Source organism: Ovis canadensis, chromosome 2, assembly GCF_042477335.2.
Source record: "Ovis canadensis isolate MfBH-ARS-UI-01 breed Bighorn chromosome 2, ARS-UI_OviCan_v2, whole genome shotgun sequence".
Taxonomy (NCBI): Eukaryota; Metazoa; Chordata; class Mammalia; order Artiodactyla; family Bovidae; genus Ovis; species Ovis canadensis.
This window is the reverse complement of record NC_091246.1, coordinates 166,961,137-166,982,658: the sequence shown is the minus strand read 5'-3', so window position 1 is coordinate 166,982,658 and position 21,522 is coordinate 166,961,137. Positions and strand designations below refer to the sequence as shown.

At 36.3% G+C, this 21,522-nt stretch overlaps 2 protein-coding genes across 17 annotated transcripts in view; one reads left to right on the top strand and one right to left on the bottom strand.

The window, feature by feature from the left end:
- ACVR2A (activin A receptor type 2A) overlaps positions 1-3,738 on the top strand; it is a 92,091-nt gene extending 88,353 nt beyond the window's left edge. Inside the window, exons 10-11 of the mRNA XM_069577633.1 lie at positions 1,805-1,935; positions 2,857-3,738. Coding sequence (XP_069433734.1) covers positions 1,805-1,935; positions 2,857-3,051 — 326 coding nt within the window. The 3' untranslated portion in view covers positions 3,052-3,738. The remainder of the gene's footprint in view (positions 1-1,804; positions 1,936-2,856) is intronic.
- A 1,057-nt stretch (positions 3,739-4,795) lies between these two features.
- Positions 4,796-21,522, bottom strand: part of ORC4 (origin recognition complex subunit 4) — a 96,677-nt gene continuing 79,950 nt past the window's right edge. For 10 of the 16 annotated variants that reach the window (XM_069577623.1, XM_069577622.1, XM_069577621.1 and 7 more), the window contains 5 exons: positions 18,678-18,764; positions 13,317-13,425; positions 12,531-12,626; positions 12,377-12,444; positions 8,572-9,594 (listed from right to left, as the gene is read on the bottom strand). In XM_069577623.1, the coding sequence (XP_069433724.1) occupies positions 9,406-9,594; positions 12,377-12,444; positions 12,531-12,626; positions 13,317-13,425; positions 18,678-18,764 (549 nt within the window). In that variant the 3' untranslated portion in view covers positions 8,572-9,405. Of the gene's footprint in view, positions 5,044-5,862; positions 5,925-7,784; positions 7,972-8,571; positions 9,595-12,016; positions 12,188-12,376; positions 12,445-12,530; positions 12,627-13,316; positions 13,426-15,627; positions 15,732-18,677; positions 18,765-21,522 lie in introns of those variants that run through there. The other 6 variants (XR_011254551.1, XR_011254549.1, XR_011254550.1 and 3 more) reach the window with 3 other exon arrangements.

Genomic DNA, 21,522 nt, shown 5'->3' with positions numbered 1-21,522 from the left:
GTCCACTTGTGATTTTTAAACTAAATATTTGGCAGCTTTTGTGAAGGTAGAGGTGTGCCTCTGGAGTACATACCTCCTTGTATGATTGTGTAGGGAGCTAGGGCATGTCAGAGTAAAGATGGCTATAACGGACTGAACTGAAAGGAAAGCAATACTGTTTATAGTTTGATCTGAATTGCAGGAGTGGGTACCTTATAGAGATGTTATATCCTTAATATGCACATATCCACGGTTCCCTGTGTCCTATATACAGAGGTAGGTATTCCTTATGCAGTAGCTCCATACAATAACAGAGCTCCTTACAATAGTTAGCAGCCAAATTACATTTTTTGATTTCTTCTAAATTAAAATTTGTGGTTGTAACTACAGTTGAGCGTTTCTTTCCTGTCATTATCAGTTCAGTCGCTTAGTCATGTCCGACTCTTTGTGACCCCATGAATCGCAGCACGCCAGTCCTCCCTATCACCAACTCCCAGAGTTTACCCAAACTCATGTGCATCGAGTTGGTAATGCATCCAGCCATCTCATCCTCTGTCGCCCCTTCTCCTCCTGCCCCCAATCCCTCCTAGCATCAGGGTCTTTTCCAATGAGTCAGCTCTTTGCATGAAGTGGCCAAAGTATTGGAGTTTCAGCCTCAGCATCAGTCCTTCCAATGAACATCCAGGACTGATCTCCTTGCAGTCCAAGGGACTCTCAAGAGTCTTCTCCAACACCACAGTTCAAAAGCATCAATTCTTCGGTGCTCAGCTTTCTTCACAGTCCAACTCTCACATCCATGTGACCACTGGAAAAACCATAGCCTTGACTAGAGGGACCTTTGTTGGCAAAGTAATGTCTCTGCTTTTGAATATGCTGTCTAGGTTGGTCATAACTTTCCTTCCAAGGAGTAAGCGTCTTTTAATTTCATGGCTGCAGTCACCATCTGCAGTGATTTTGGAGCCCAAAAAAATAAAGTCAGCACTATTTCCCCATCTATTTCCCATTAAGTGATGGGACCAGATGCCATGATCTTAGTTTTCTGAATGTGGAGCTTTAAGACAACTTTTTCACTCTCCTCTTTCACTTTCATCAAGAGGCTTTTTAGTTCCTCTTTACTTTCTGCCATAAGGGTGGTGTCATCGGCATATCAGAGGTTATTGATATTTCCCCTGGCAACCTTGATTCCAGCTTGTGCTTCTTCCAGCCCAGCGTTTCTCATGATGTACTCTGCATAGAAGTTAAATAAGCAGGGTGGCAATATACAGCCTTGATGTACTCCTTTTCCTATTTGGAACCAGTCTGTTGTTCCATGTCCAGTTCTAACTGTTGCTTCCTGACCTGCATACAGGTTTCTCAAGAGGCAGGTCAGGTGGTCTGGTATTCGTATCTCTTCCAGAATTTTCCAGTTTATTGTGATCCACACAGTCAAAGGCTTTGGCATAGTCAATAAAGCAGAAATAGATGTTTTTCTGGAACTCTCTTGCTTTTTTGATGATCCAGTGGATGTTGGCAATTTGATCTCTGGTTCCTCTGCCTTTTCTAAAACCAACTTGAACATCTGGAAGTTCACGGTTCCAAGCCTGGCTTGGAGAATTTTGAACATTACTTTACTAGCGTGAGATGAGTGCAATTGTGCAGTAGTTTGACCATTCTTTGGCATTGCCTTTCTTTGGGATTGGAATGAAAACTGACCTTTTCCAGTCCTGTCCTTATAGCGTATGACAGTTAGGAAAAGGCAGTAAAAGTATGCTTTAGAAAACTTGTTTCAGTTAGGAAGGCAAGATGATTTGAATTAAAATGACTTTTCCCCTTCTTTACATTTCAGGACCTGTAGATGAATACATGCTGCCATTTGAGGAAGAAATTGGCCAGCATCCCTCTCTTGAAGACATGCAGGAAGTTGTTGTGCATAAAAAAAAGAGGCCTGTTTTAAGAGATTATTGGCAGAAACATGCTGTAAGTTATCGTTAGCTTTTCACTTTAATTTCCAAAAAAAAAAAATGCTCGTCAGAGGAATGATTTATATTTCTGTACATTTTCTTTCTGGATTTCCTGAGGCAGAAATCTTGGTACAAGGTACTCTATACTAGAGTCCTAGAAACAATGCAGTAAGGCCACATCTGTACACTCGTGAGGGAGATGGTAAAGTCTGCCGTGGGGGACATTTGGCTTTGTGCTCCTGTGTCACAGTGTGTCCCCTATTTGGAAGGTTTCCAAGGGAAGCAAGTGCCTGACTGTGAGCCTGTGGGGAGAGTTGGGTAACCTTGCTGATCACCACCTTCACATATGATGTCGTTTTAAAAAGTGAGGTACCCAGTATTATTCTCTCCATGAGTTACTGCATTTTGATTGGATGATTTTCAAGTTCATAAGAGACTAGGAATGTGAAGGCTGGAACAATATTGCCCTGGTTATTTTGTTCTAGATACAACTAGAAACATGGATAAGCCAAGTAGAGAATCCTTAAGTGTGGCTTCCTAACCCTTTTCCTACTTATCTGCAAGGTAGAAATGCTGATATTAACTTAAGAAAATAATAAAAATTGGTAAACTTCTCAAAGCCTTAGTTTTGAATTCAGTTCAAAGGTTAGCTTAAATTTAAATTACCTGCTTTGTGAATAATTATCAGAGATATTTGGAATTAAACAAATCACCTGCTGTGATCATCTCCAGTGCTTAAAAAAAAAAAATGCTGTTTTCTCTCAGTGCTTCTCTCCATGTGAGATATTCAAAAGTGAATGTTGACAAATATCAAACTTGGCTAATTTTGAGACCTTCTTTAACCCACAGAATAGCAATTTCTTTATGAGAGTTTTACTCTAGTTCCCAATAGAAAAAAAAAATTGTTATGATATTTAAATGTGTTTTTCCTTTACAGGGAATGGCAATGCTCTGTGAAACGATAGAAGAATGTTGGGATCACGATGCCGAAGCCAGGTTATCAGCTGGATGTGTAGGTGAAAGAATTACTCAGATGCAAAGACTAACAAATATCATTACCACAGAGGACATTGTAACAGTGGTCACGATGGTGACAAATGTTGACTTTCCTCCCAAAGAATCTAGTCTATGATGGTTGCACCATGTGTACACACTGAGAAACAGGACTCTCAACTGGAGCTGCTAATGAAACTGCTTACAGTTTATTTTCTGTGTGAAATGAGTAGGATGTGTCCTAGACATCTCAGAAAGAAGACCCTCATTTCAAAAGGTGGCTCTGGGAGACTTATGGCATTGCCTGTAGCAGAGACATACATGAAGGACACGTGACTAAGAGAAAAGTTGTAAACTCTATAAAGAAACTTTTGAAAAAATGTACATGAAGAATGTGGCCCTCTCCAAATCAAGGATCTTTTTGGACCTGGCTAATCACGTGTTTGAAAACTGACATCAGATTTCTTAATGTCTGTCAGAAGACACTAATTCCTTAAATGAACTACTGCTATTTTTTTTTAAATCAAAAACTTTTCATTTCAGATTTTAAAAGGGTAACTTGTTTTTATTGCATTTGCTGTTGTGTTTCTATAAATGACTATTGTAATGCCAATATGACACAGCTTGTGAATGTTTAGTGTGCTGCTGTTCTGTGTACATAAACAAAGTCATCTAAGTGGGGTACAGTAAAGAGGCTTCCAAGCATTACTTTAACCTCCCTCAACAAGGTATACCTCAGTTCCACGGTTGCTAAATTATAAAATTGAAAACACTAACAAAATTTCAATAATAAATTGACCCATGTTTTGTAACAAGGTATTACAAATTCACTGTGTTATTTAAGAAAAAAAGGTAAGCTATGCTTAGTGCCAACAGTAAGTGGCCATTTGTAAAGCAGTGTTTTAGCTTTTCTTGTGCTAGCTTGTGATTTAAGGGAAAAAAAGTGGTGTTTTTTGAAATGAAAAAATGGTGTATTTCCCCCTTTTCTCCCATGTTTAAAAAAATCTTCATCTTATAGCCAGTTCCCAAAATACTGCATACTTAGCTACATATTTTTTTAGGTGTGCTGTGCTTGGGGACTATTTGAAAATTTAAAGCATGATTTAAAAATTTTTAAGTGAGCTGTAACACTGGAAAGCTCTTCATTTTTATTCTTTAAAAATAGATTTTTTTCCTATTTATATATGTAAAATTGTAGTGTATTTCTTTTCACCAAACAGTGTGTGGGACATTCTTGATCACTGTTTTAGAATCACCTCAGGAAGTGTCATTACCCAGAATTCCTCACTCTCTGCTTTGAGACTTGTAAACTTTATTACTATATTTCTGCTTGGTGCCATCTTGTCAGAGTAATATTTGATGTCTGTGATATGTCAAGAATTATCCTAGGATAGAGATTTAAACTTTCAAGCACAGATTTCAGATGTTACTGCTTTAAAACAAATCAGGGATAACAAGTTAAACTTATAACTTAAAATATGCAATGACATTTAGAGGTTGATATAGGTAACATAGCTTAGCCTCCTTCCACAAATTGCTTTTACAACTAACTGATATTAATTTAGGATAGTTCATGCCTTATCCTTGATGAGAAAATGGAACTGATAAGTAGGTGCCAAAGTGCTTTTCAAAACAATATTACGTTAGAATATAATTGGATTCCTTCTCAAATTGACAGGCCAAAGCAAAACATTAATTAGATTACTGACCAACAAATAGTCAGTATTATGCTATGTACTTTTGTCAGGTCATTTTAAAATCCATGTTAATTTTATAAAAGAATTTTTTATGTGTCACTATCAGGAGCTCACTGTGAATGTGTTATCTTCAAATGGCTATTTAACCACACAGTACACTACATTTTACATAAAACATGCACTTAATCTCTGGGAATAAATTATATTATTTATAAATAATACATAGGTCAACAGACTCTAAGCAGGGAGGGAAAGAAGAGTAACAGCATTGTCATCTGTGTGCCACACACCATACAGAGAATTGTGTTCTTGGTCACATAATGTACCCAAGGCTTTGTTGTATTTCTAAGAATTCCCATTTCAGTGTTGAGTTTACCTTTATTTCAAAAAAGTACTTGGCTTCTCAATTTCTTGGTTTTGCTTCTACCTGGAAACTAATCAAGAAGGGAAAATAATGAGAATGTTCATACAAGAAAATTGTTCATCTCTTGAAGACTGATTTCTACCTGTTCTGAACATTTAATCCTGTTTTTAAAAGTTAAAAAAGTCAAAGGAAAACAAGGAGTATTATGATGAATGTTTGGCTTATGTGAACACTTAAAGAGTTACATTTATAAGACCAGTTATTCACAAAATAAAGTTTTCTCTTCATGTTAGAAAACATTTTTAGAAATCCTGGGTATTGTACTTAACTCTAGCTAACCAATTTTACAATAAAACCTGTATCCTTTTGAGAACTACATTGGTAGAAAAATAATTTTTATAAGCAGTAAAATAAGAATGTTCCAGTGACTACCTGTCCTGTACCTAGTCTTGTTAAAACTTTCTTTTGCAGGGCATTTTCATGTTTGGTTTACAGTCAGTCTAGAGTGGGCAAATTAATAAAAAGTTTGAGCTTAGGGATACTGAAAAAAAGAAAGATCAAAGAAAGAAAAACGATTTGTTTGGGGGTACACAGACCCCAATAATTTTTTCCTCATGTGTATGGTGCTCCTTATGATTCGTCTTGTATTTTGCCTTTATGACACACATCAGAACTGCTGCTCTAACTTACACTCTTGACCTTGCCCAGATCTCCGTGTAAGGAATGCTTTATGATCAACTGCCATAGGACTGATGGACTAGTCCAAACTGATGGACTGTTTGGCTGTATTCGAAGTCTATGCCCTGCACCGCTCTTGTATGTATTTTAGACGCTAGGCAGTTTTCAGCATGTGACGTGTGATTCTTGTTTGAATGTTTATTACAGGTACCTTGTGAATTCCAGAACAGAGACTGTGCCTCACAGTTGTTGGTCCCATGAACTTGCACTGTCCTTCATGGTGATGTTTTGAAAATACAATCAGAAAGAAAAAAGTTTAGAACTTAAAGATGAATCATAAATCATGAAAATATAAAGAAACTCTTCTTCCCCCGTCCTTACTCCTAGGTAGTATAACAGCTACATTTAAGTAAAATGCAGGTAGGAGGGGAAAAAATCCTGGATAGTTTAGTGAAAAAAACTGATTAACTGTTTAAAAAAGATGCTTTGCCACAGATATTTTCCAGTTTCTCTTTTTTACCTTTTTAAAATATTACTTTTTAGGAACATTTGGTATAATGTGCATAAAATTATTTACTGATTTATGGGCAAAATGATACAAGTAGCATCTTGATTGAACATCATTTACCTCAGATATTCAACCAGCAGTACATTTTTTATGCAGTCTCAACCCATATCCTATTTGTTACCTCTCAAAATATTGGTAAACAATTATTTTAGCTTTACTCTGTATTTCTTGTCAGTGTTTTGGGCACAGGTTGTTGTACTACTGTCAAATTGTACTTGCTATTTTTTCTGCAAGTATTTAACAAAAAGTCAAAAAAGAAAAAAAAAAGTCCCATAAAACCCCACCTTGGGTGATTGTTAAATATTGTACAAATAAAATGTATGCTATCCCCATTCCATTCCCAAGTTAAATAAAAAAATAAACATGGTATGATTTGCATATGAAGTTTTTCTTTAGTTACATATTCTTAAAGATGGGAACAGCAGCTTTATAATTGACAGTGAGCCTTACACCTTGGAATGTGCAAAAATGGGGACAGGTGAAAGGGAGGTTTGTCAATTATGGCATTTCTCTCCTTTGTTGTGTAAGCAGGTTGTGTTCCTTTGAAAGTACAGATGTTGGTCCTACCAATTTTAAGAGAGACTAAACGGCATTAGTCACCTTGTCTTTTCATACAGACTTTTTCTTAAAAAGTGACTTAGGTAATAGACATCAAAGATACAAATTACACTTCCCAACAACAGTTTACCAATAGAAGGAAGAATTCTGGTATTTTCCACTTAAGGTAATCAGTAAGAGGGATCACCAAGGAAGCAAGCTTTCATTTGCATTTTTAATGTTGCTAATTCTAAACACTAGAATTTTGGTTTATCACCTGATTTTCCAAGCAAATGGGGGTGGAAGAGCCCCACCTACCCACATTTAATGTCGAAGTTCACATCAATGGGTTCTCAATTTTTTAGGGTAAAGGTGAAGGAAGGGGCAACACTTAGGTTACACTGGTTTGAAAGAAACTGCATTTTCTTCTAAAAAACCAAATGAAAATGTGAACATGCTAGAATCTGCAAGGAATCTCTACAGAAAGACTGAAACTGTTTCTAGTGTTGCTCTGCAAAACTGATTCTTCAGAAAGTTAATAGTATGTAATCAATATATACAGAATTATGATGTAAGTTTTGGGGAAACAGCACATACTTCCGAGTCATTCACATCTGCATGTCCACAAAACTGGGAACTTTTTTCTTAATGCTTTCGGTTGGACAGGTGGAGGGATCACAGGAGTGATAACCTCACTGATGCTGCTAACATGCCTGCTCACCTGGTTTTGTCTTTTGATTGTGTGGTTAATAGGCTGCATTCCTTTTCTAGTAGATGAAAATATCTTTAAGCCACATTTGCTTATGTTCTTCTTGAAAGGTTTTTACTAGGGCTTTTCAGATTTGGTTTTTATTTTATTGACGATGGTTTAAACAGTTTAAAAGATGAAGTTAGTTTTAAAACATTTAAGTATATTTTAGCTTCTCTGTATTAAGGAAAAAGTAAAGGGGAACACAACATTCTTCCTCTGAAAAACTGCTTTTGAAATGTAGGCTTATGCTTCATTTGTGTGACTTTTGCTAACCTACCTTTTATTTTTGTTTTATAGCTTTCACTGATGGTGATGGATTTTTCTGTAGTTTTTACATAGCCAGGTAAGTGGATGAGGGCTTTCAAACCTTTGAGTGGCATCCTAGGCAGATAAAAATTTGCAGTCTTCAAGCCAGTTCTTTAGGTGCTTTTGTGGTCAGTGCTTTTAAAGCAGAGGGTACTCCCCTAAAAACAGCTCAGAAAAAAATTTTAAGGGACAATTTTAGCTCAAGTGCAAAAAGACCTTGCTTCTTAATAGTGATGTGATGTGATGTGACCATGGTAAGTATTTTGGCAAAATATCCCCTAAAAATCTGTAAACTATTGCACAGAACCAGGATGCAAGCCTTGGCTTTCATGAAACACTGCTGAAAAGTAAATGACAGTGATCTGGAAACTAAGAATACCTATGTGCAAAGAATAGGTTGCAGGTACTGAAGAGCTATTTTTATGCATAGAAATCTCATACTCCATTCTAAACGCAATAACTCTTAAAACCAAGAAAATAGTTTCTTAGAGTATACTTTTAAAAAGACACACTAAGAACCACATTACAGAGCTTTGATGTCAACGAAATGAGTTGGAATTCCAGGGTCTGTCAATCCTCTGGACAGGGCCACTACTGCGTTAGTTTTCTCACCCGTGAACAACAGTAGCTAATTATTAGGGTCTTTGACAGTTTTAAAAGTATTGCAAACTGTACAAGGATAGGGACTTTGTCTTTTGTAATCCTCTATGAAAAAAGTAGACAAATATTCCTGAATAAATGAAGTCACACTTCATGAATGCTTATTAAATTTCACTTTAAACACATACCAATATGGAGTCCTGAATTTATAAGGTACATTCCTTCGGGGGGGGGGGTCTACTTTTTGATACAAACACTTAGATAATACTGTCATACATTTTCTATTATTCGTGGGAGTGGCTTTACAGGAATTTGCTAAAGTGCTTGTTAGACAAATGCTAGTTCCTAGAACATGCCCAAGAATTGCATTTAAAAACATCCTACAAAAGATTCTTCCATAGATGGTGTGAGTACCATATTTTAAGAAGCCTGGAAGAAACTGTTCAAACTTTCCGGTTTTTTCTTACATGTGAACCATCTTCTAGCCAAACTGATCAGGCTCCTGAACTAAAGACCTTGGTCTGGGAGAGAATCTTAGATTTTCATGAATACAGAAAAACTGCAGCATCTCCCAATGGATCAAAAGATTACTCATTCCATTTCAACTCTTAACCACTGTTTCTTTACTGCTTTGTTTACAGTTTGTAAAAATATCTGGCTGCTGGGTTGAAGTGAACTCTTCAAATGTACCACATAAATACTTCACAAGTGTTAAATTAAGCATATGTTTCAATCCCTAAGATAGTCATATTTATTTTTTTGAACAGTTACTTACAACATATCACTGGAATTAAAACTTAAAATCATGTAACTGCTCATATGATTCAAAGGCAAGGCACAGCCATGATACATGTTTAACAGTCTCCCATAAATACAAAAATACATCTTTATAAATATAAGAAAATGTAATAACATATCTTGTTAAAGGACAACAGCTTTTAGTTCTTTAGAGAAGTCTGCCTGAAACTCCATAACTGAAACCATGGTTATACTCATAACCAGCTTAGGGAGGATGTCGCCCACTGCCTAACATCTGTAGGACAGTTGGGGTATTTCTGCAAAGCATTCATAATTTGTGTATTATCCAAAAGTAGTTTCATCAGCTGATACTCCCTCTGTGCATTTACTGATGTTCTTTCCATGGGCCTTATTAATTCTAATTGCTGTAAGTGTTCAAATGCCTGAAAGATGAAACAAATGGTTTAGGTTGAATAAGGGAAGTAAACAACATTAAGCCAGAGGACAGTTAGGATTTTAGTCAGTTTTAGAACAGTACTAGGAAACAAAATGTAATAGATGTTAGTAAAGTTCAAAAACAATTCTCATCAACCTCATAAAACTTCACACATCACATGAGGCAGTGTCAGTATAGAGTTGCCTGTCCCTACATCACTGAATGTAAACAGGGCAAGCAACTCAACTGCACAATCTGATTTTGTTCCTCACCTCATTCTGTCATATCTTTTCCTAGTACTTAAGTTAACAGAGTTTCTGGTTCTCTATAAAAACCCAGAGTCTGATAAGACGAGTACTTTTAAACTAATGGCCCAGGTTACTCAAATTTGCCTTTACATTTTGTTTGTTTTGTTAGACTTTGCTGTATAAAAGTTTAATATAGCTATAAAAACAGAGGGCAGCAGGGAAGACCTCTAGCAGCACACTTGTTTAGCTGATCCTATATGTAAATCATTCAGCAGAGTGGTGGAGGTATGGAGGAGAGGACACGCCCCTCCTTCCTTAAGAAGTCTGACAGAGACCACTATTACCTGTCAGAAAGTCCCTTTCTTCCATCTTCCCCACCTTAATAGGGTTCCTTACTATTCACTTCCTCTTAGCCCTTCATGTACCATGTCTTTTCTAACCATGATCATTGTTTTAGTTACTTTATTAGGATATGAAGAAAAAAAAAGAAAACATTAAATTAGGACCAATCAACTATTAAATACTGATACACTGAAACAGATTACTGACCTTTCTATTCTTAAGCCTCACTGTGAAAAATACTACTGGAATACATTCTTTATAAACTAGAAAAACTCTTCTTATGATAAGAAAAATAGTTCAGACAATTTCTGAAAATGAGAAAATACTAGAGGATCTGTGTATTGGCTGAATAAAATTGAGACTTCAAATATTTCTAGGTAGCAAAATACTTTCTTAATCAAAATGTAGAAATGACCAGCCTCAAGCTCCTAGTAAAAATTTAAGTGCTCAGCTAACCCTTTCCACTAATACATTCCCATAAACTATGACTATCATTAGGAAGGGAGGGAAAAAACCAACCTCCAGTATGTTAAGTATTTTTCCTATTGTTTTGAAGAAAATGGCAATGCCCTGATCTCATGTTTTTTCGGTTGCCCTAAAAAATAAACTTCTGACTTCTAATATCCTTTAGTATCCTTATAAAGGATACTAAAAAACTTATGGGTGCACTGCGTAAAAAATTCATAAAAGGTGTTTCTTCCTATAAAGTCCTCTGCTGCTGCTGCTGCCAAGTCGCTCCAGTCACGTCCGACTCTGCGCGACCCCACAGACGGCAGCCCACCAGGCTCCCCCGTCCCTGGGATTCTCCAGGCAAGAAAACTGGAGTGGGTTGCCATTTCTTTCTCCAATGCGTGAAAGCGAAAAGTGAAAGCGAAGTCGCTCAGTTGTGTCCGACTCCTAGCAACCCCTCTAGAGCTGTGCTATTCAATAAGTAACCTCAATGGGCTCTTGAGGATCTGAAATGTGGAACTGTATTTTTATAAGGTTTAATTTAAAAACTAACAGAACATTTTAAGTATGTTTGAAACAATTTCAGAATGTAAATTTACTTCTTCAGCTAAATAAGGGTCTAAACAAATAATTTAAAGAATCTAAAGAGCAATTATTTCCAATGACTAATCAGTGAATCAAAATGTGCTTTAAGTGTAAACACACAGAATTTCAAAGACTAGTTGGTGATGGACAGGGAGGCCTGGCCTGCTGCGATTCATGGGGTCGCAAAGAGTCAGACACGACTGAGCGACTGAACTGAACACAAAAGAAAATAAAAAACTTTACTAATACCTTTCTATATTGACTACAGATCTAAATATTTTGGTACATTAAATAAAACTTACTGTCCAAGTTAATCTCACCTTTCACCTTTTTTTTTGTTGTAGTTGTTGCTACTAGAATACCTAAAATTACATTATGTAGCTCATATTTCTGGTCGACAATGGTATGCTAGAATAAATTTCCTCAAGTTTTGAAACTCATGCCTTACCCAAGCTCTAACAAAACTGTCTCTATATACCCTCACTAACCAATGAGATTGTTTTTTATTTTCTTAATGTCTCATTCTATTGCCTTTTACTACTGAGATTTTATAAAGCCAACCTTATGGATATAAAAAGATAGGGCTGTATCTGTGTCTTGTGAAAGTCGCTCAGTTGTGTCCGACTCTTTGCAACTTCATGGACTAGCCAGTCCATGGAATTCTCCAAGCCAGAATACTGGAGTGGGTAGCCGTTTCCTTCTCCAGGGGATGTTCTGAACCCAGACTGAACCCAGGTCTCCCGCATTGCAGGCGGATTCTTTACCAACGAGGGAAGCCCAAGAATACTGGAGTGGGTAGCTTACCCCTTCTCCAGCGGATCTTCCCAACCCAGGTATCGAACCAGGATCTCCTGCATTGCAGGTGGATTCTTTACCAACTGAGCTATAAGCTGGGTCTTAGGTAGAATTTGAGTAGTTCCTTTTCAGGATGTAATTGCTAGGAAGAGACAGTAGAGGGCAGTATGTCCCCACAAACTGTAAAACAGAATGGTATTCTTCAGAATTATTCAAACATTTCATTTTTAGAATTTTTTTTGGGGGGGTGTCTGTTTTGAATAAAATTCCTATGATAATATCTAGTGTTTCAAAACTAATAAAAGTGAAGCTATGATATATACAATCAAAGTAGACAAAAATAAGCCTATCTGCAGAAAAAAATCTTACCTTCATGACAACAGGCTTCTCAAAATTATAAACAGAATGGGCCTTTCTTTGAACAAACTTCTGAAATTCTGGACAGAAAGCAATGACATTGTTAGTACCTTCAAATAAGCAGTGGAGTATAGTCAGAAAGAAACTATCAAATGAGTCATCTCACCATTATAAACCATTTGAAAATTAAAGGGCTCCTCTTCATAGATATCATTTAAATGTTTCATTGCTATGATAAGACAGATTTCCAAGACTGACAGACCTATAGTAAAAGGGGAAAAAACTATGAGGTATAGTTTTGCATAATGATTGAAACAAATCCTCCAAATAGGAGGATAATGTGAAAGGTTATGGCTTTGAGGGGTGGGGAGAGGCCAACACAGCACTCCTTGCTTCAAATGTGTATCAGTCACTATTATCTGAATAATCTAAAGCAAGTTATTCAACCTCCCTGAGCTTAGTTTTAATTTTTTAAAAATAAGGATCTTTCCAAACTTTCAGAGATTTTTACAAGGATTAGAGACAATACTATCAAGTGCTTATCATATGGCCTACAGCAAACATGAAGAAGAGCTGCAATTATTATGTAACTTTCAATAAGGCCCTCAATTATTCATAATCTCTAACCCTTGGAAATTACATCTAATTTATTTTTCCTGGAGAGGAGAAAGTTCACTAGATTCTCAAAAGGGATAGTCAACACCAAATGGCTAAAAGCCAATGCTCTTCAGTAACACTTGGTACACTGAGAATTGTATTTCCAATGCAGCAAGGCAGGTGGTGCATCAAGTTTCTTTCACTTTAAATGGGAGAAGTGAATTAAAGGATGTATAGATATAAAAATATTCTGCACATAAAAACACTATACCAATGTTAATTGTAATTTCAAAAAGTATACCATTATATAAACTCAACCTTATTTTAAAAACTACTAATCAAGCAGGTTTCTCACCGTGCACAATATTTCCTTTTGAGTCCATGCTACACAGCTGGTTTGCCTCCATCAGATCCGCTGCAGTTATAAATGGGTGTGACGGTGTTACACGATTTAAAGCAAGCATCTAGGGAAATGCAGGTCAGAAAAAGAAATGCATATTTACATGGGCATTTGGGGGTATTTCATTGAAGAAAACTTAAGAGTTATGAAAGAATAAATATTAATACTTGGGAAAGTTACTCTCAAATTTAGCTCTACTTAAATACAATATTTCAATTCATAAGCCACTTAACTGTATAAATGTAAATAAAGCATTAAAAAACTTCTTGCTGCTCTCTCGACCTCTTCCTATTTGCATATCTTGCTTGATTACAACTCCTCAAAAGAAAAAACATTTTAAAAGGAGTGAGGAGAAGAGACCAAAAATAAGTAAGAATACTATTTAAAGCTCCAGAACAAAAAGGCAGAATTATGACTTCTATAAACTTTCTCACCAACCAATCAACCAATCCAGGTTAGTCTTATGTGACAGAACTCAGCCACTTTGATGTTCAATTGTATTAAAAAGGAAAAAACAAAAAAAAAATTATACCCAGAAACAACTCTCCTAGAAAGCAGGGAGCAAGTTGCTTTCATGTAGCAAGCTGTCTGCTCAACAACTATCAAAACTTCTGCGTTTGAAAGTTTCTTTATTTGTAACTTTGGTAACATCTAAATTTTTTTTAAAGTTTATTTTTCACTGAAATATAACTGACTCTGCATTTAGTTCATATAGATAAAAACAGCAGATAAAAATGCATGGTATCTGATTAAATCTGAACTCCACATTAACAATGAGTAATTCCTTAGTGTAAGTATTACATATGTAATATAACAGTTGGGACATTTACATTAGAAACTCCCTCCCTTTTAAAAAAATTATTATATAAGTATAGTTGATATACAATATTGGGTTAATATCTACTATACAGCAAACTAACTCAGTTATACATACATATATATTATTTTTCATATTCTTTTCCATTATGGTTTCTCACAGGATATTGAAAACAGTTCCCCCTGCTTATAGTACAATCTTGCTCTCTATCCATTCTACATATAATAGTTTACATCTGCAAATTCCAAACTCCCAACCTACCCCACTCTTGCCCTTGGCAGCCACAAATCTATTCTCTATGTTTCTGAGTCCGTTTCTGTCTCGTAGATAGGGTCATTTGTGTTATATTTTAGATTCCACATGGAAGTGATAGCATATATTTTGTCTTTCTTCCTAACTTAGCATGATAATCTCCAGGTCCATCCATGTTGCTGCAAATGGCATTATTTCATGCTTTTTATTATGGCTAAATAGTATCCTGTAGTTATGTACATACCACTTCTTCTTTACTCCTTTATCTGTTGATGGTCATTTAGGTTGTTTCCATGTGATGGCTACTGTGAATAGCGCTGTTACGAAAGTGTGTTTGTGTACACTTTTATGAATTATAGTTTTGTGCAAACATATACCCAGGAATGAGATTACTGGATCATATGACAACTCTATTTTTAGTTTCCTAAAGAACTTCTGCAATATTTTCCATAGTAGGTGGAGCAATTTACATTTCCACCAACAGTGTAGGAGTGTTCATTTTCTTCACATCTTGCCCAGCATCTGTTATGTACAGAGTTTTTGATGATGGCCATTCTCACTGGTGTGTGGTGGTACCTCACTGTACTTTTGATTTGCATTTCTGTAACAATTAGTGAGTTTGAGTGTCTTTTCATGTGCCTGTTTCCATCTGTATATTGTCTTTGGAGAAGTATTTATCTAGCTCTTCTGCCCGTTTTTCGATTCGGTTGGCTTTTTTGTTGTTATTAAGTTGTATGAGCTGTTTGTGTATTTTGGAAATTAAGCTCTTGTCTGTCACACCATTTGCAAAATTTTGTCCCACTTTGCAGGTTGTCTTTTTGTTTATGGATTTTCTTTGCTGTACAAGAGCTTGTAAGTTTGAGTAGGTTCCATTTGTTTATTTTTGTTTTTCTTTAATATAAATTTATTTATTTTAATTGGAGGCTGATTACTTTACAATATTGTAGTGGTTTTGTCTTTCTATTGCCTTGAACTCTCTCCCTTTTTTAACCAGGGCCCAGGGTCCTTAATTGAACAGGAGTTTGGTAATCCTTGACCTTCATTCCCTTACTGGGAGAGATCCAGGAACCCAGTAGCTCCTTCCCATTCTCTTACCTTTTCCTTTTATTATAAAATATTTTTGACATATAAATAGGCAAGAGAGTAATATAATGAATATCCATGACCACTTCCTCAGCTTATGAAATATAAACTTACAGAGTTGAAGCCCCTGTCTCTTGCCCTGGTTGGACTCTCTACTCTTCTCCAGGTTAAAAAAAATCATGCATGTCTTCATCCTTCTACTACATATCTTTGTATTCCTAGACAATACAGAGTAATTTTCAAGTTTTATATAAATATCATCTTGAACTTATGCAACACAGACACTGTACCATCAGACACAAACTTTCCACACCCACCAAACTGGCAGAAAAAAAGGTTTAATTGTAGAATTTAAATTGTACACCATTTCCCTAATACTGGGGAAGTTAAATATCTTTGTAAATTATAAATCATGTGGGATTCTACACTGGTAGATTATTCTTAGTTCATTCGCTCATATTCACTCATATTCACAGTTTGTTCCTTCACTGATTACTGTAGAAGCTCTTTATATATTATGGACAGTGTTGATGATTACATGCATTGCATTTTCCATCTCCTAATCACTTCTTCTATGGTATCTTCCAGTGTTCAGACATTTAACAAAAAATTCAATGTAATTAACATTAACCATCTTTTCTCCTATGGCTTGTCATTTGTGTAACATCTCTAAGAAATCTTTTCCTACTTCAAGTATACAAATATATTTTTCTTCTAATTAAAAAAAAAGCTTTGTTTTCATACATATATTTAGGTTTATCAATCTAAAATTAACTTTAGGCTATGCATTTGAGGGTTTTTTTCCACATGTGTATAATTCCTGATTTTTTATTGAAAAATTAGCAAACTATATTTAATCTGTCTTTCTTTTCTTTATAATTTCTACCAATTCCAAAACTTTTCTTAAACAAGAAAAATCAAAACAAAAATTGAGCCATCACCTTGAATTTAAAATATAATAGGAAACTAGCAAAACAACGCTTTCTCATGTTGACAATTCTGAGTCAGGCATCTTTCCAGAATGAAAGGTATGCTATGCTGTGCTTATTCATTCAGTCGTGTACAACTTTGTGACCCCATGGACTGTACCCTGTCAGCCTCCTGTATCCATGGGAATTCTCCAGGCAAGGTTGCCATGCCCTCCTCCTGGGGATCTTCCCAACCCAGGGATTGAACCCAGGTCTCCTGCATTACAAGTGGATTCTTTACTGACTGAGCTACCAGGGAAGCCAAAGAATACTGTAGTGGGTAGCCTATCCCTTCTCCAATGAGAGGTATGTATTTATGGATATATGTGTGTGTGTATCCTCCAAATACCATAAGTTAGTAAACACAGGTACATAAATTACTGAAGTCTCTACTCTAAAAATTCTTAGTCTCTGTAATACCTCTGTGATAAAGACAGCTATTGCTGAAAATGGCAGTATGGTTTTGATAAATGGGAGGAAGATGTGCTAATCAGAGGGTAAGTACATAGGGAGGAAAATTCTCTTACGTTTCCTAAGCAAAACCAGAAATGCAGAAGGAGAATCTGTAAAAAGAAAAAACAAAAACATGGCAGAACCATGTAAGAGTAAAGCAGGATAAGCCTGAAGCCAGAGAGACTTGGATTTGAGTCCTGGGTTTGTTATCTACTAGCTGTGTGATATGGGGTAAGTTATTTAACCTCAAAGAACATTAGTTTCCTCAAAGGTAAGGATAACGCATAAACATAAAAAACAAACAAACCCCAAAATAGCAACAACAGCAAAAAAGGATTAATATAATGGTAAGATATACTGCTGGTCATAACTAGAGCAGGAAACAGCAACCCACTCCAGTATTCTTGCCAGGACAATTTCATGGACAGAGGAACTTGGCGGGCTACAGTCCATGGGGTCGCTCAAACAGTCAGACACAACTGAATGACTAACACACAAAGTAACTAGGTCACCTGACTTATGTGCTTTTTAATAAGTGATACCCATTATTATCATAAAATGGAAGTGACCAAAAAGACACTGATGAAACCAAAATTATTTTCTCTTTGAAAGGTATTTACTATACCTTTCATAATAATGAATAACTTTCTAGAAATATTAGTCTAGTATCAAATACTCTAGTGAAGGAAGTTTACTTTTAAGAACAATTAAGTACCCCTATCTTGATACTGTTTAAACTTAACATAGAATTACTTGGTGAAAGACCATGACCAGGTAGGATTTGTCCAGGCATGTAAAGCTAGTTCAACATTTGGATCCAAGATATTAGAAGGTGAGAAATAACAATAATAAATATCTATGAAAAAAAATTAGGTCATGTTAAGCGATTTGCACATTTCATCCACTTAAGTGTGTGTACTCAATTTCCATTTACTCATTACAGTAAAAGATTTTGAAATGGCAGAAATAAAAAAATCAAGCAAGGCTGTTCAACATAGCAGGCTAAACAAGAAAAGTCATATATCATGTTCATGGATAAAAAAATAAACACCTGGCAAAATCCAACACAATCACAACAAACTCTCAGCAATTTATGGATAGATGGGAATTGCCGTAACTTGACAATAAACGTATTAAAAAGCTTCGGCTTATATCATATTTGAGAGTAAAAGAGTGAAAGCTTTTGCCCTAAGCTTGGCAATTATCCACCCTCACCATTCTAATTTAATATAGCACAAGAAGTTCTAGCCACTGCAAAAAAGACAAGAAAAAGAAATAAAACATATACAAATAAGAAAAACTATTTGTAGATGACATAATTATCTATATAGAAAATCTCAAGAAGTCTATTAAAAAAAAACAAAAACTAAATGAGTTCAGCAATATTGCAGAAAATAACATCAACAACAACAAAAAATCACATTTCCATATACTATCAATGAGAATGCTAAAACAAAAATTAAAAACAAAGTATTATTTACAATTGTTGCAAAGGAAATTAAACCCTTAAGTATACACTGAAAACATGCACAGGATCTGCGAGGTGAGATTTATAAAATGATGATAAAAAGAAATCAAAGAACTAAATAAAAAAAGAGATGTACCATATTCAGGGATTGAAAGAGCTAACGTAGTAGATATGTTAATTCTCACAAAATTTATCTAGAGGTTTAACCAGTTCCCATCAGAACATAATTACCTGGTGAAAGAAAATGAGTGAATAAAAATAAAATTAATACAAACCAGTAGCATGTGTAATGAACGAAGGTTTTTGCTGACATTAAAATGCTTCTGCAGCACTTCTTTCACACTTCTATCTTCTGAGAGACTCTACATGAGAAAATCAAAACAGAATTAAGGAAGAATGCAGTTTAAAACCTAAATATAATATTATGCCTCACTGGTTAGTATACCTCATTAACTCTATCTAGTATTCATTCATTATTAAATAGCTGCTGGTCTTTTGGGGGAAAACAAAAAAATCAAAAACAAATTTCTACTCTATTGATTTTCTCCTTATCCTCTTCCCTTTATGTTAATTCCAAAGACACAAATATAACCCTTGTTACCATTAAATTTATTCAATCACAGTAGTGGGACGATCAAAATGTAGTAGTAAATGCAGCACAGAATAAGGGTTATTTGTTGTTTAGTCACTCAGTTGTATCCGACTTTTCCAACCCCATGGACTGCAGCTTGCCACATTCCTCTGTCCATGGGATTTACCAGGCAAAACTACTGGAGTTGGTTGCCGTTTCCTTCTCCAGGAGATCTTCCCGATTCAGGGATTGAACCAGTGTCTCCTGCACTGGCAGGCAGATTCTTCACTGCTGAGCCACCAGAATTTCCATACTTTATTGGATCCACACATTCAAAGGCTTTGGCATAGTCAATAAAACAGAAATATATGTTTTTCTGGAACTCTCTTGCCTTTTCAATGATCCAGCAGATGTTGGCAATTTGATCTCTGGTTCCTCTGCCTTTCCTAAAACCAGCTTGAACATCTGGATGTTCATGGGTCACATATTGTTGAGGCCTGGCTTGGAGAATTTGGAGCATTACTTTACTAGCATGTGAGATGAGAGCAATTGTGGGGTAGTTTAACCATTTTTTGGCACTGCCTTTCTTTGGGATTGAAATGAAAACTGACCTTTTCCAGTCCTGTGGCCACTGTTGAGTTTTCCAAATTTGCTGACATACTGAGTGCAGCACTTTCACAGCATCATCCTTTATGAAGTGAAATAGCTCAATTGGAATTCCATCACCTCCACTAGCTTTGATCCTAGTGATGCTTCCTAAGGCCTACTTGACTTCGCATCCCAGAATGTCTGGCTCTAGGTGAGTGATCCCACCATAGTGATTATCTGGGTCATGAAGATTTTTGTACAGTTCTTCTGTGTATTCTTGCCACCTCTTCTTAATATCTTCTGCTTCTGTTAGGTCCATACCACTTCTGTCCTTTATTGAGCCCATATTTGCATGTAATGTTCCCTTGGTATCTCTAATTTTCTTGAAGAGATCTCTAGTCTTTTCCATTCTATTGTTTTCTTCTATCTCTTTGCAATGATCACTGAGGAAGGCTTTCTTATCTCTCCTGCTATTCTTTGGATCTCTGCATTCAGATGCTTATATCTTTTTCTCCTTTGCTTTTCGCTTCTCTTCTTTTCACAGCTATTTGTAAGGCCTCCTCAGACGGCCATTTTGCCTTTTTGCATTTGTTTTTCTTGGGGATGGTCTTGATCCCTGTCTCCTGTACAATGTCATGAACCTCTGTCCACAGTTCATTAGGCACTCTGTCTATCAGATCTAGTCCCTTAAATCTATTTCTCACTTCCACTCTATAGTCATAAGGGATTTCATTTAGGTCATACCTGAATGGTCTAGTGGTTTTCCCCACTTTCTTCAATTTAAGTCTGAATTTGGTAATCAGGAGTTCATGATCTGAACTATAGTCAGCTCCCAATCTTGTTTTTGCTGACTGTATAGAGCTTCTCCATCTTTGGCTGCAAAGAATATAATCAATTTGATTTCGGTGTTGGCCATCTTGTGATGTCCACGTGCAGAGTCTTCTCTTGTATTTTTGGAAGAGGGTGTTTGCGATGGCCAGTGTGTTCTCTTGGCAAGAGTCTATTAGCCTTTTCCCTGCTTCATTCTGTACTTCAAGGCCAAATCTGCCTGGTACTCCAAGTGACTGGAGTAAACCTTTGACTGCATGGATCACAATAAACTGTGGAAAATTCTGAAAGAGATGGGAATACCGGATCACCTGACCTATCTCTTGAGAAACCTGTATGCAAGTCAGGAAACAACAGTTAGAACTGGACATGGAACAACAGACTGGTTTCCAATAGGAGAAGGAGTACATCAAGGCTGTATATTGTCATCCTGCTTACTAAACTTTTATGGAGAGTAAAAGCTCAATATTCAAAAAGTAAGATTATGGCAACCAGTCCTTTCACTTCATTGCAAAAGATGGGTAAATTGTGGAAACAGTGGCTGACTTTATTTTTGGGGGCTCCAAAATCACCGTAGACAGTGATTGCAGCCATGAAACTAAAAGACACTTACTCCTTGGAAGGAGAGCTATGACCAACCTAGACAGCATATTAAAAAGCAGAGACATTACTTTGTCAACAAAGATCCATCTAGTCAAGGCTTTGGTTTTTCCAGTAGTCATGAATGGATGTGAGAGCTGGACTATAAAGAAGGCTGAGAGCTCAAGAATTGATGCTTTCGAACTGTGGTGTTAGAGAAGACTCTTGAGAGTCCCTTGGATTGCAAGGAGATCCAACCAGTCCAACTTAAAGGAGATCAGTCCTAGGTGTTCACTGGAAGGACTGATGTTAAAGCTGCAACTCCCAATACTCTGGCCACCTGATGTGAAGAGCTGAGTCATTGGAAAATACTCTGATGCTGGGAAAGATTGAGGGCAGGAGGAGAAGGGGATGACAGAGGATGAGATGGTTGGATGGCATCACTGACTCAATGGACATGGGTTTGGGTGAACTCCAGGAGTTGGTGATGGACAGGGAGGACTGACGTGCTGTGGTTCATAGGGATTGCAAAGAGTCAGACATGATGAGCAACT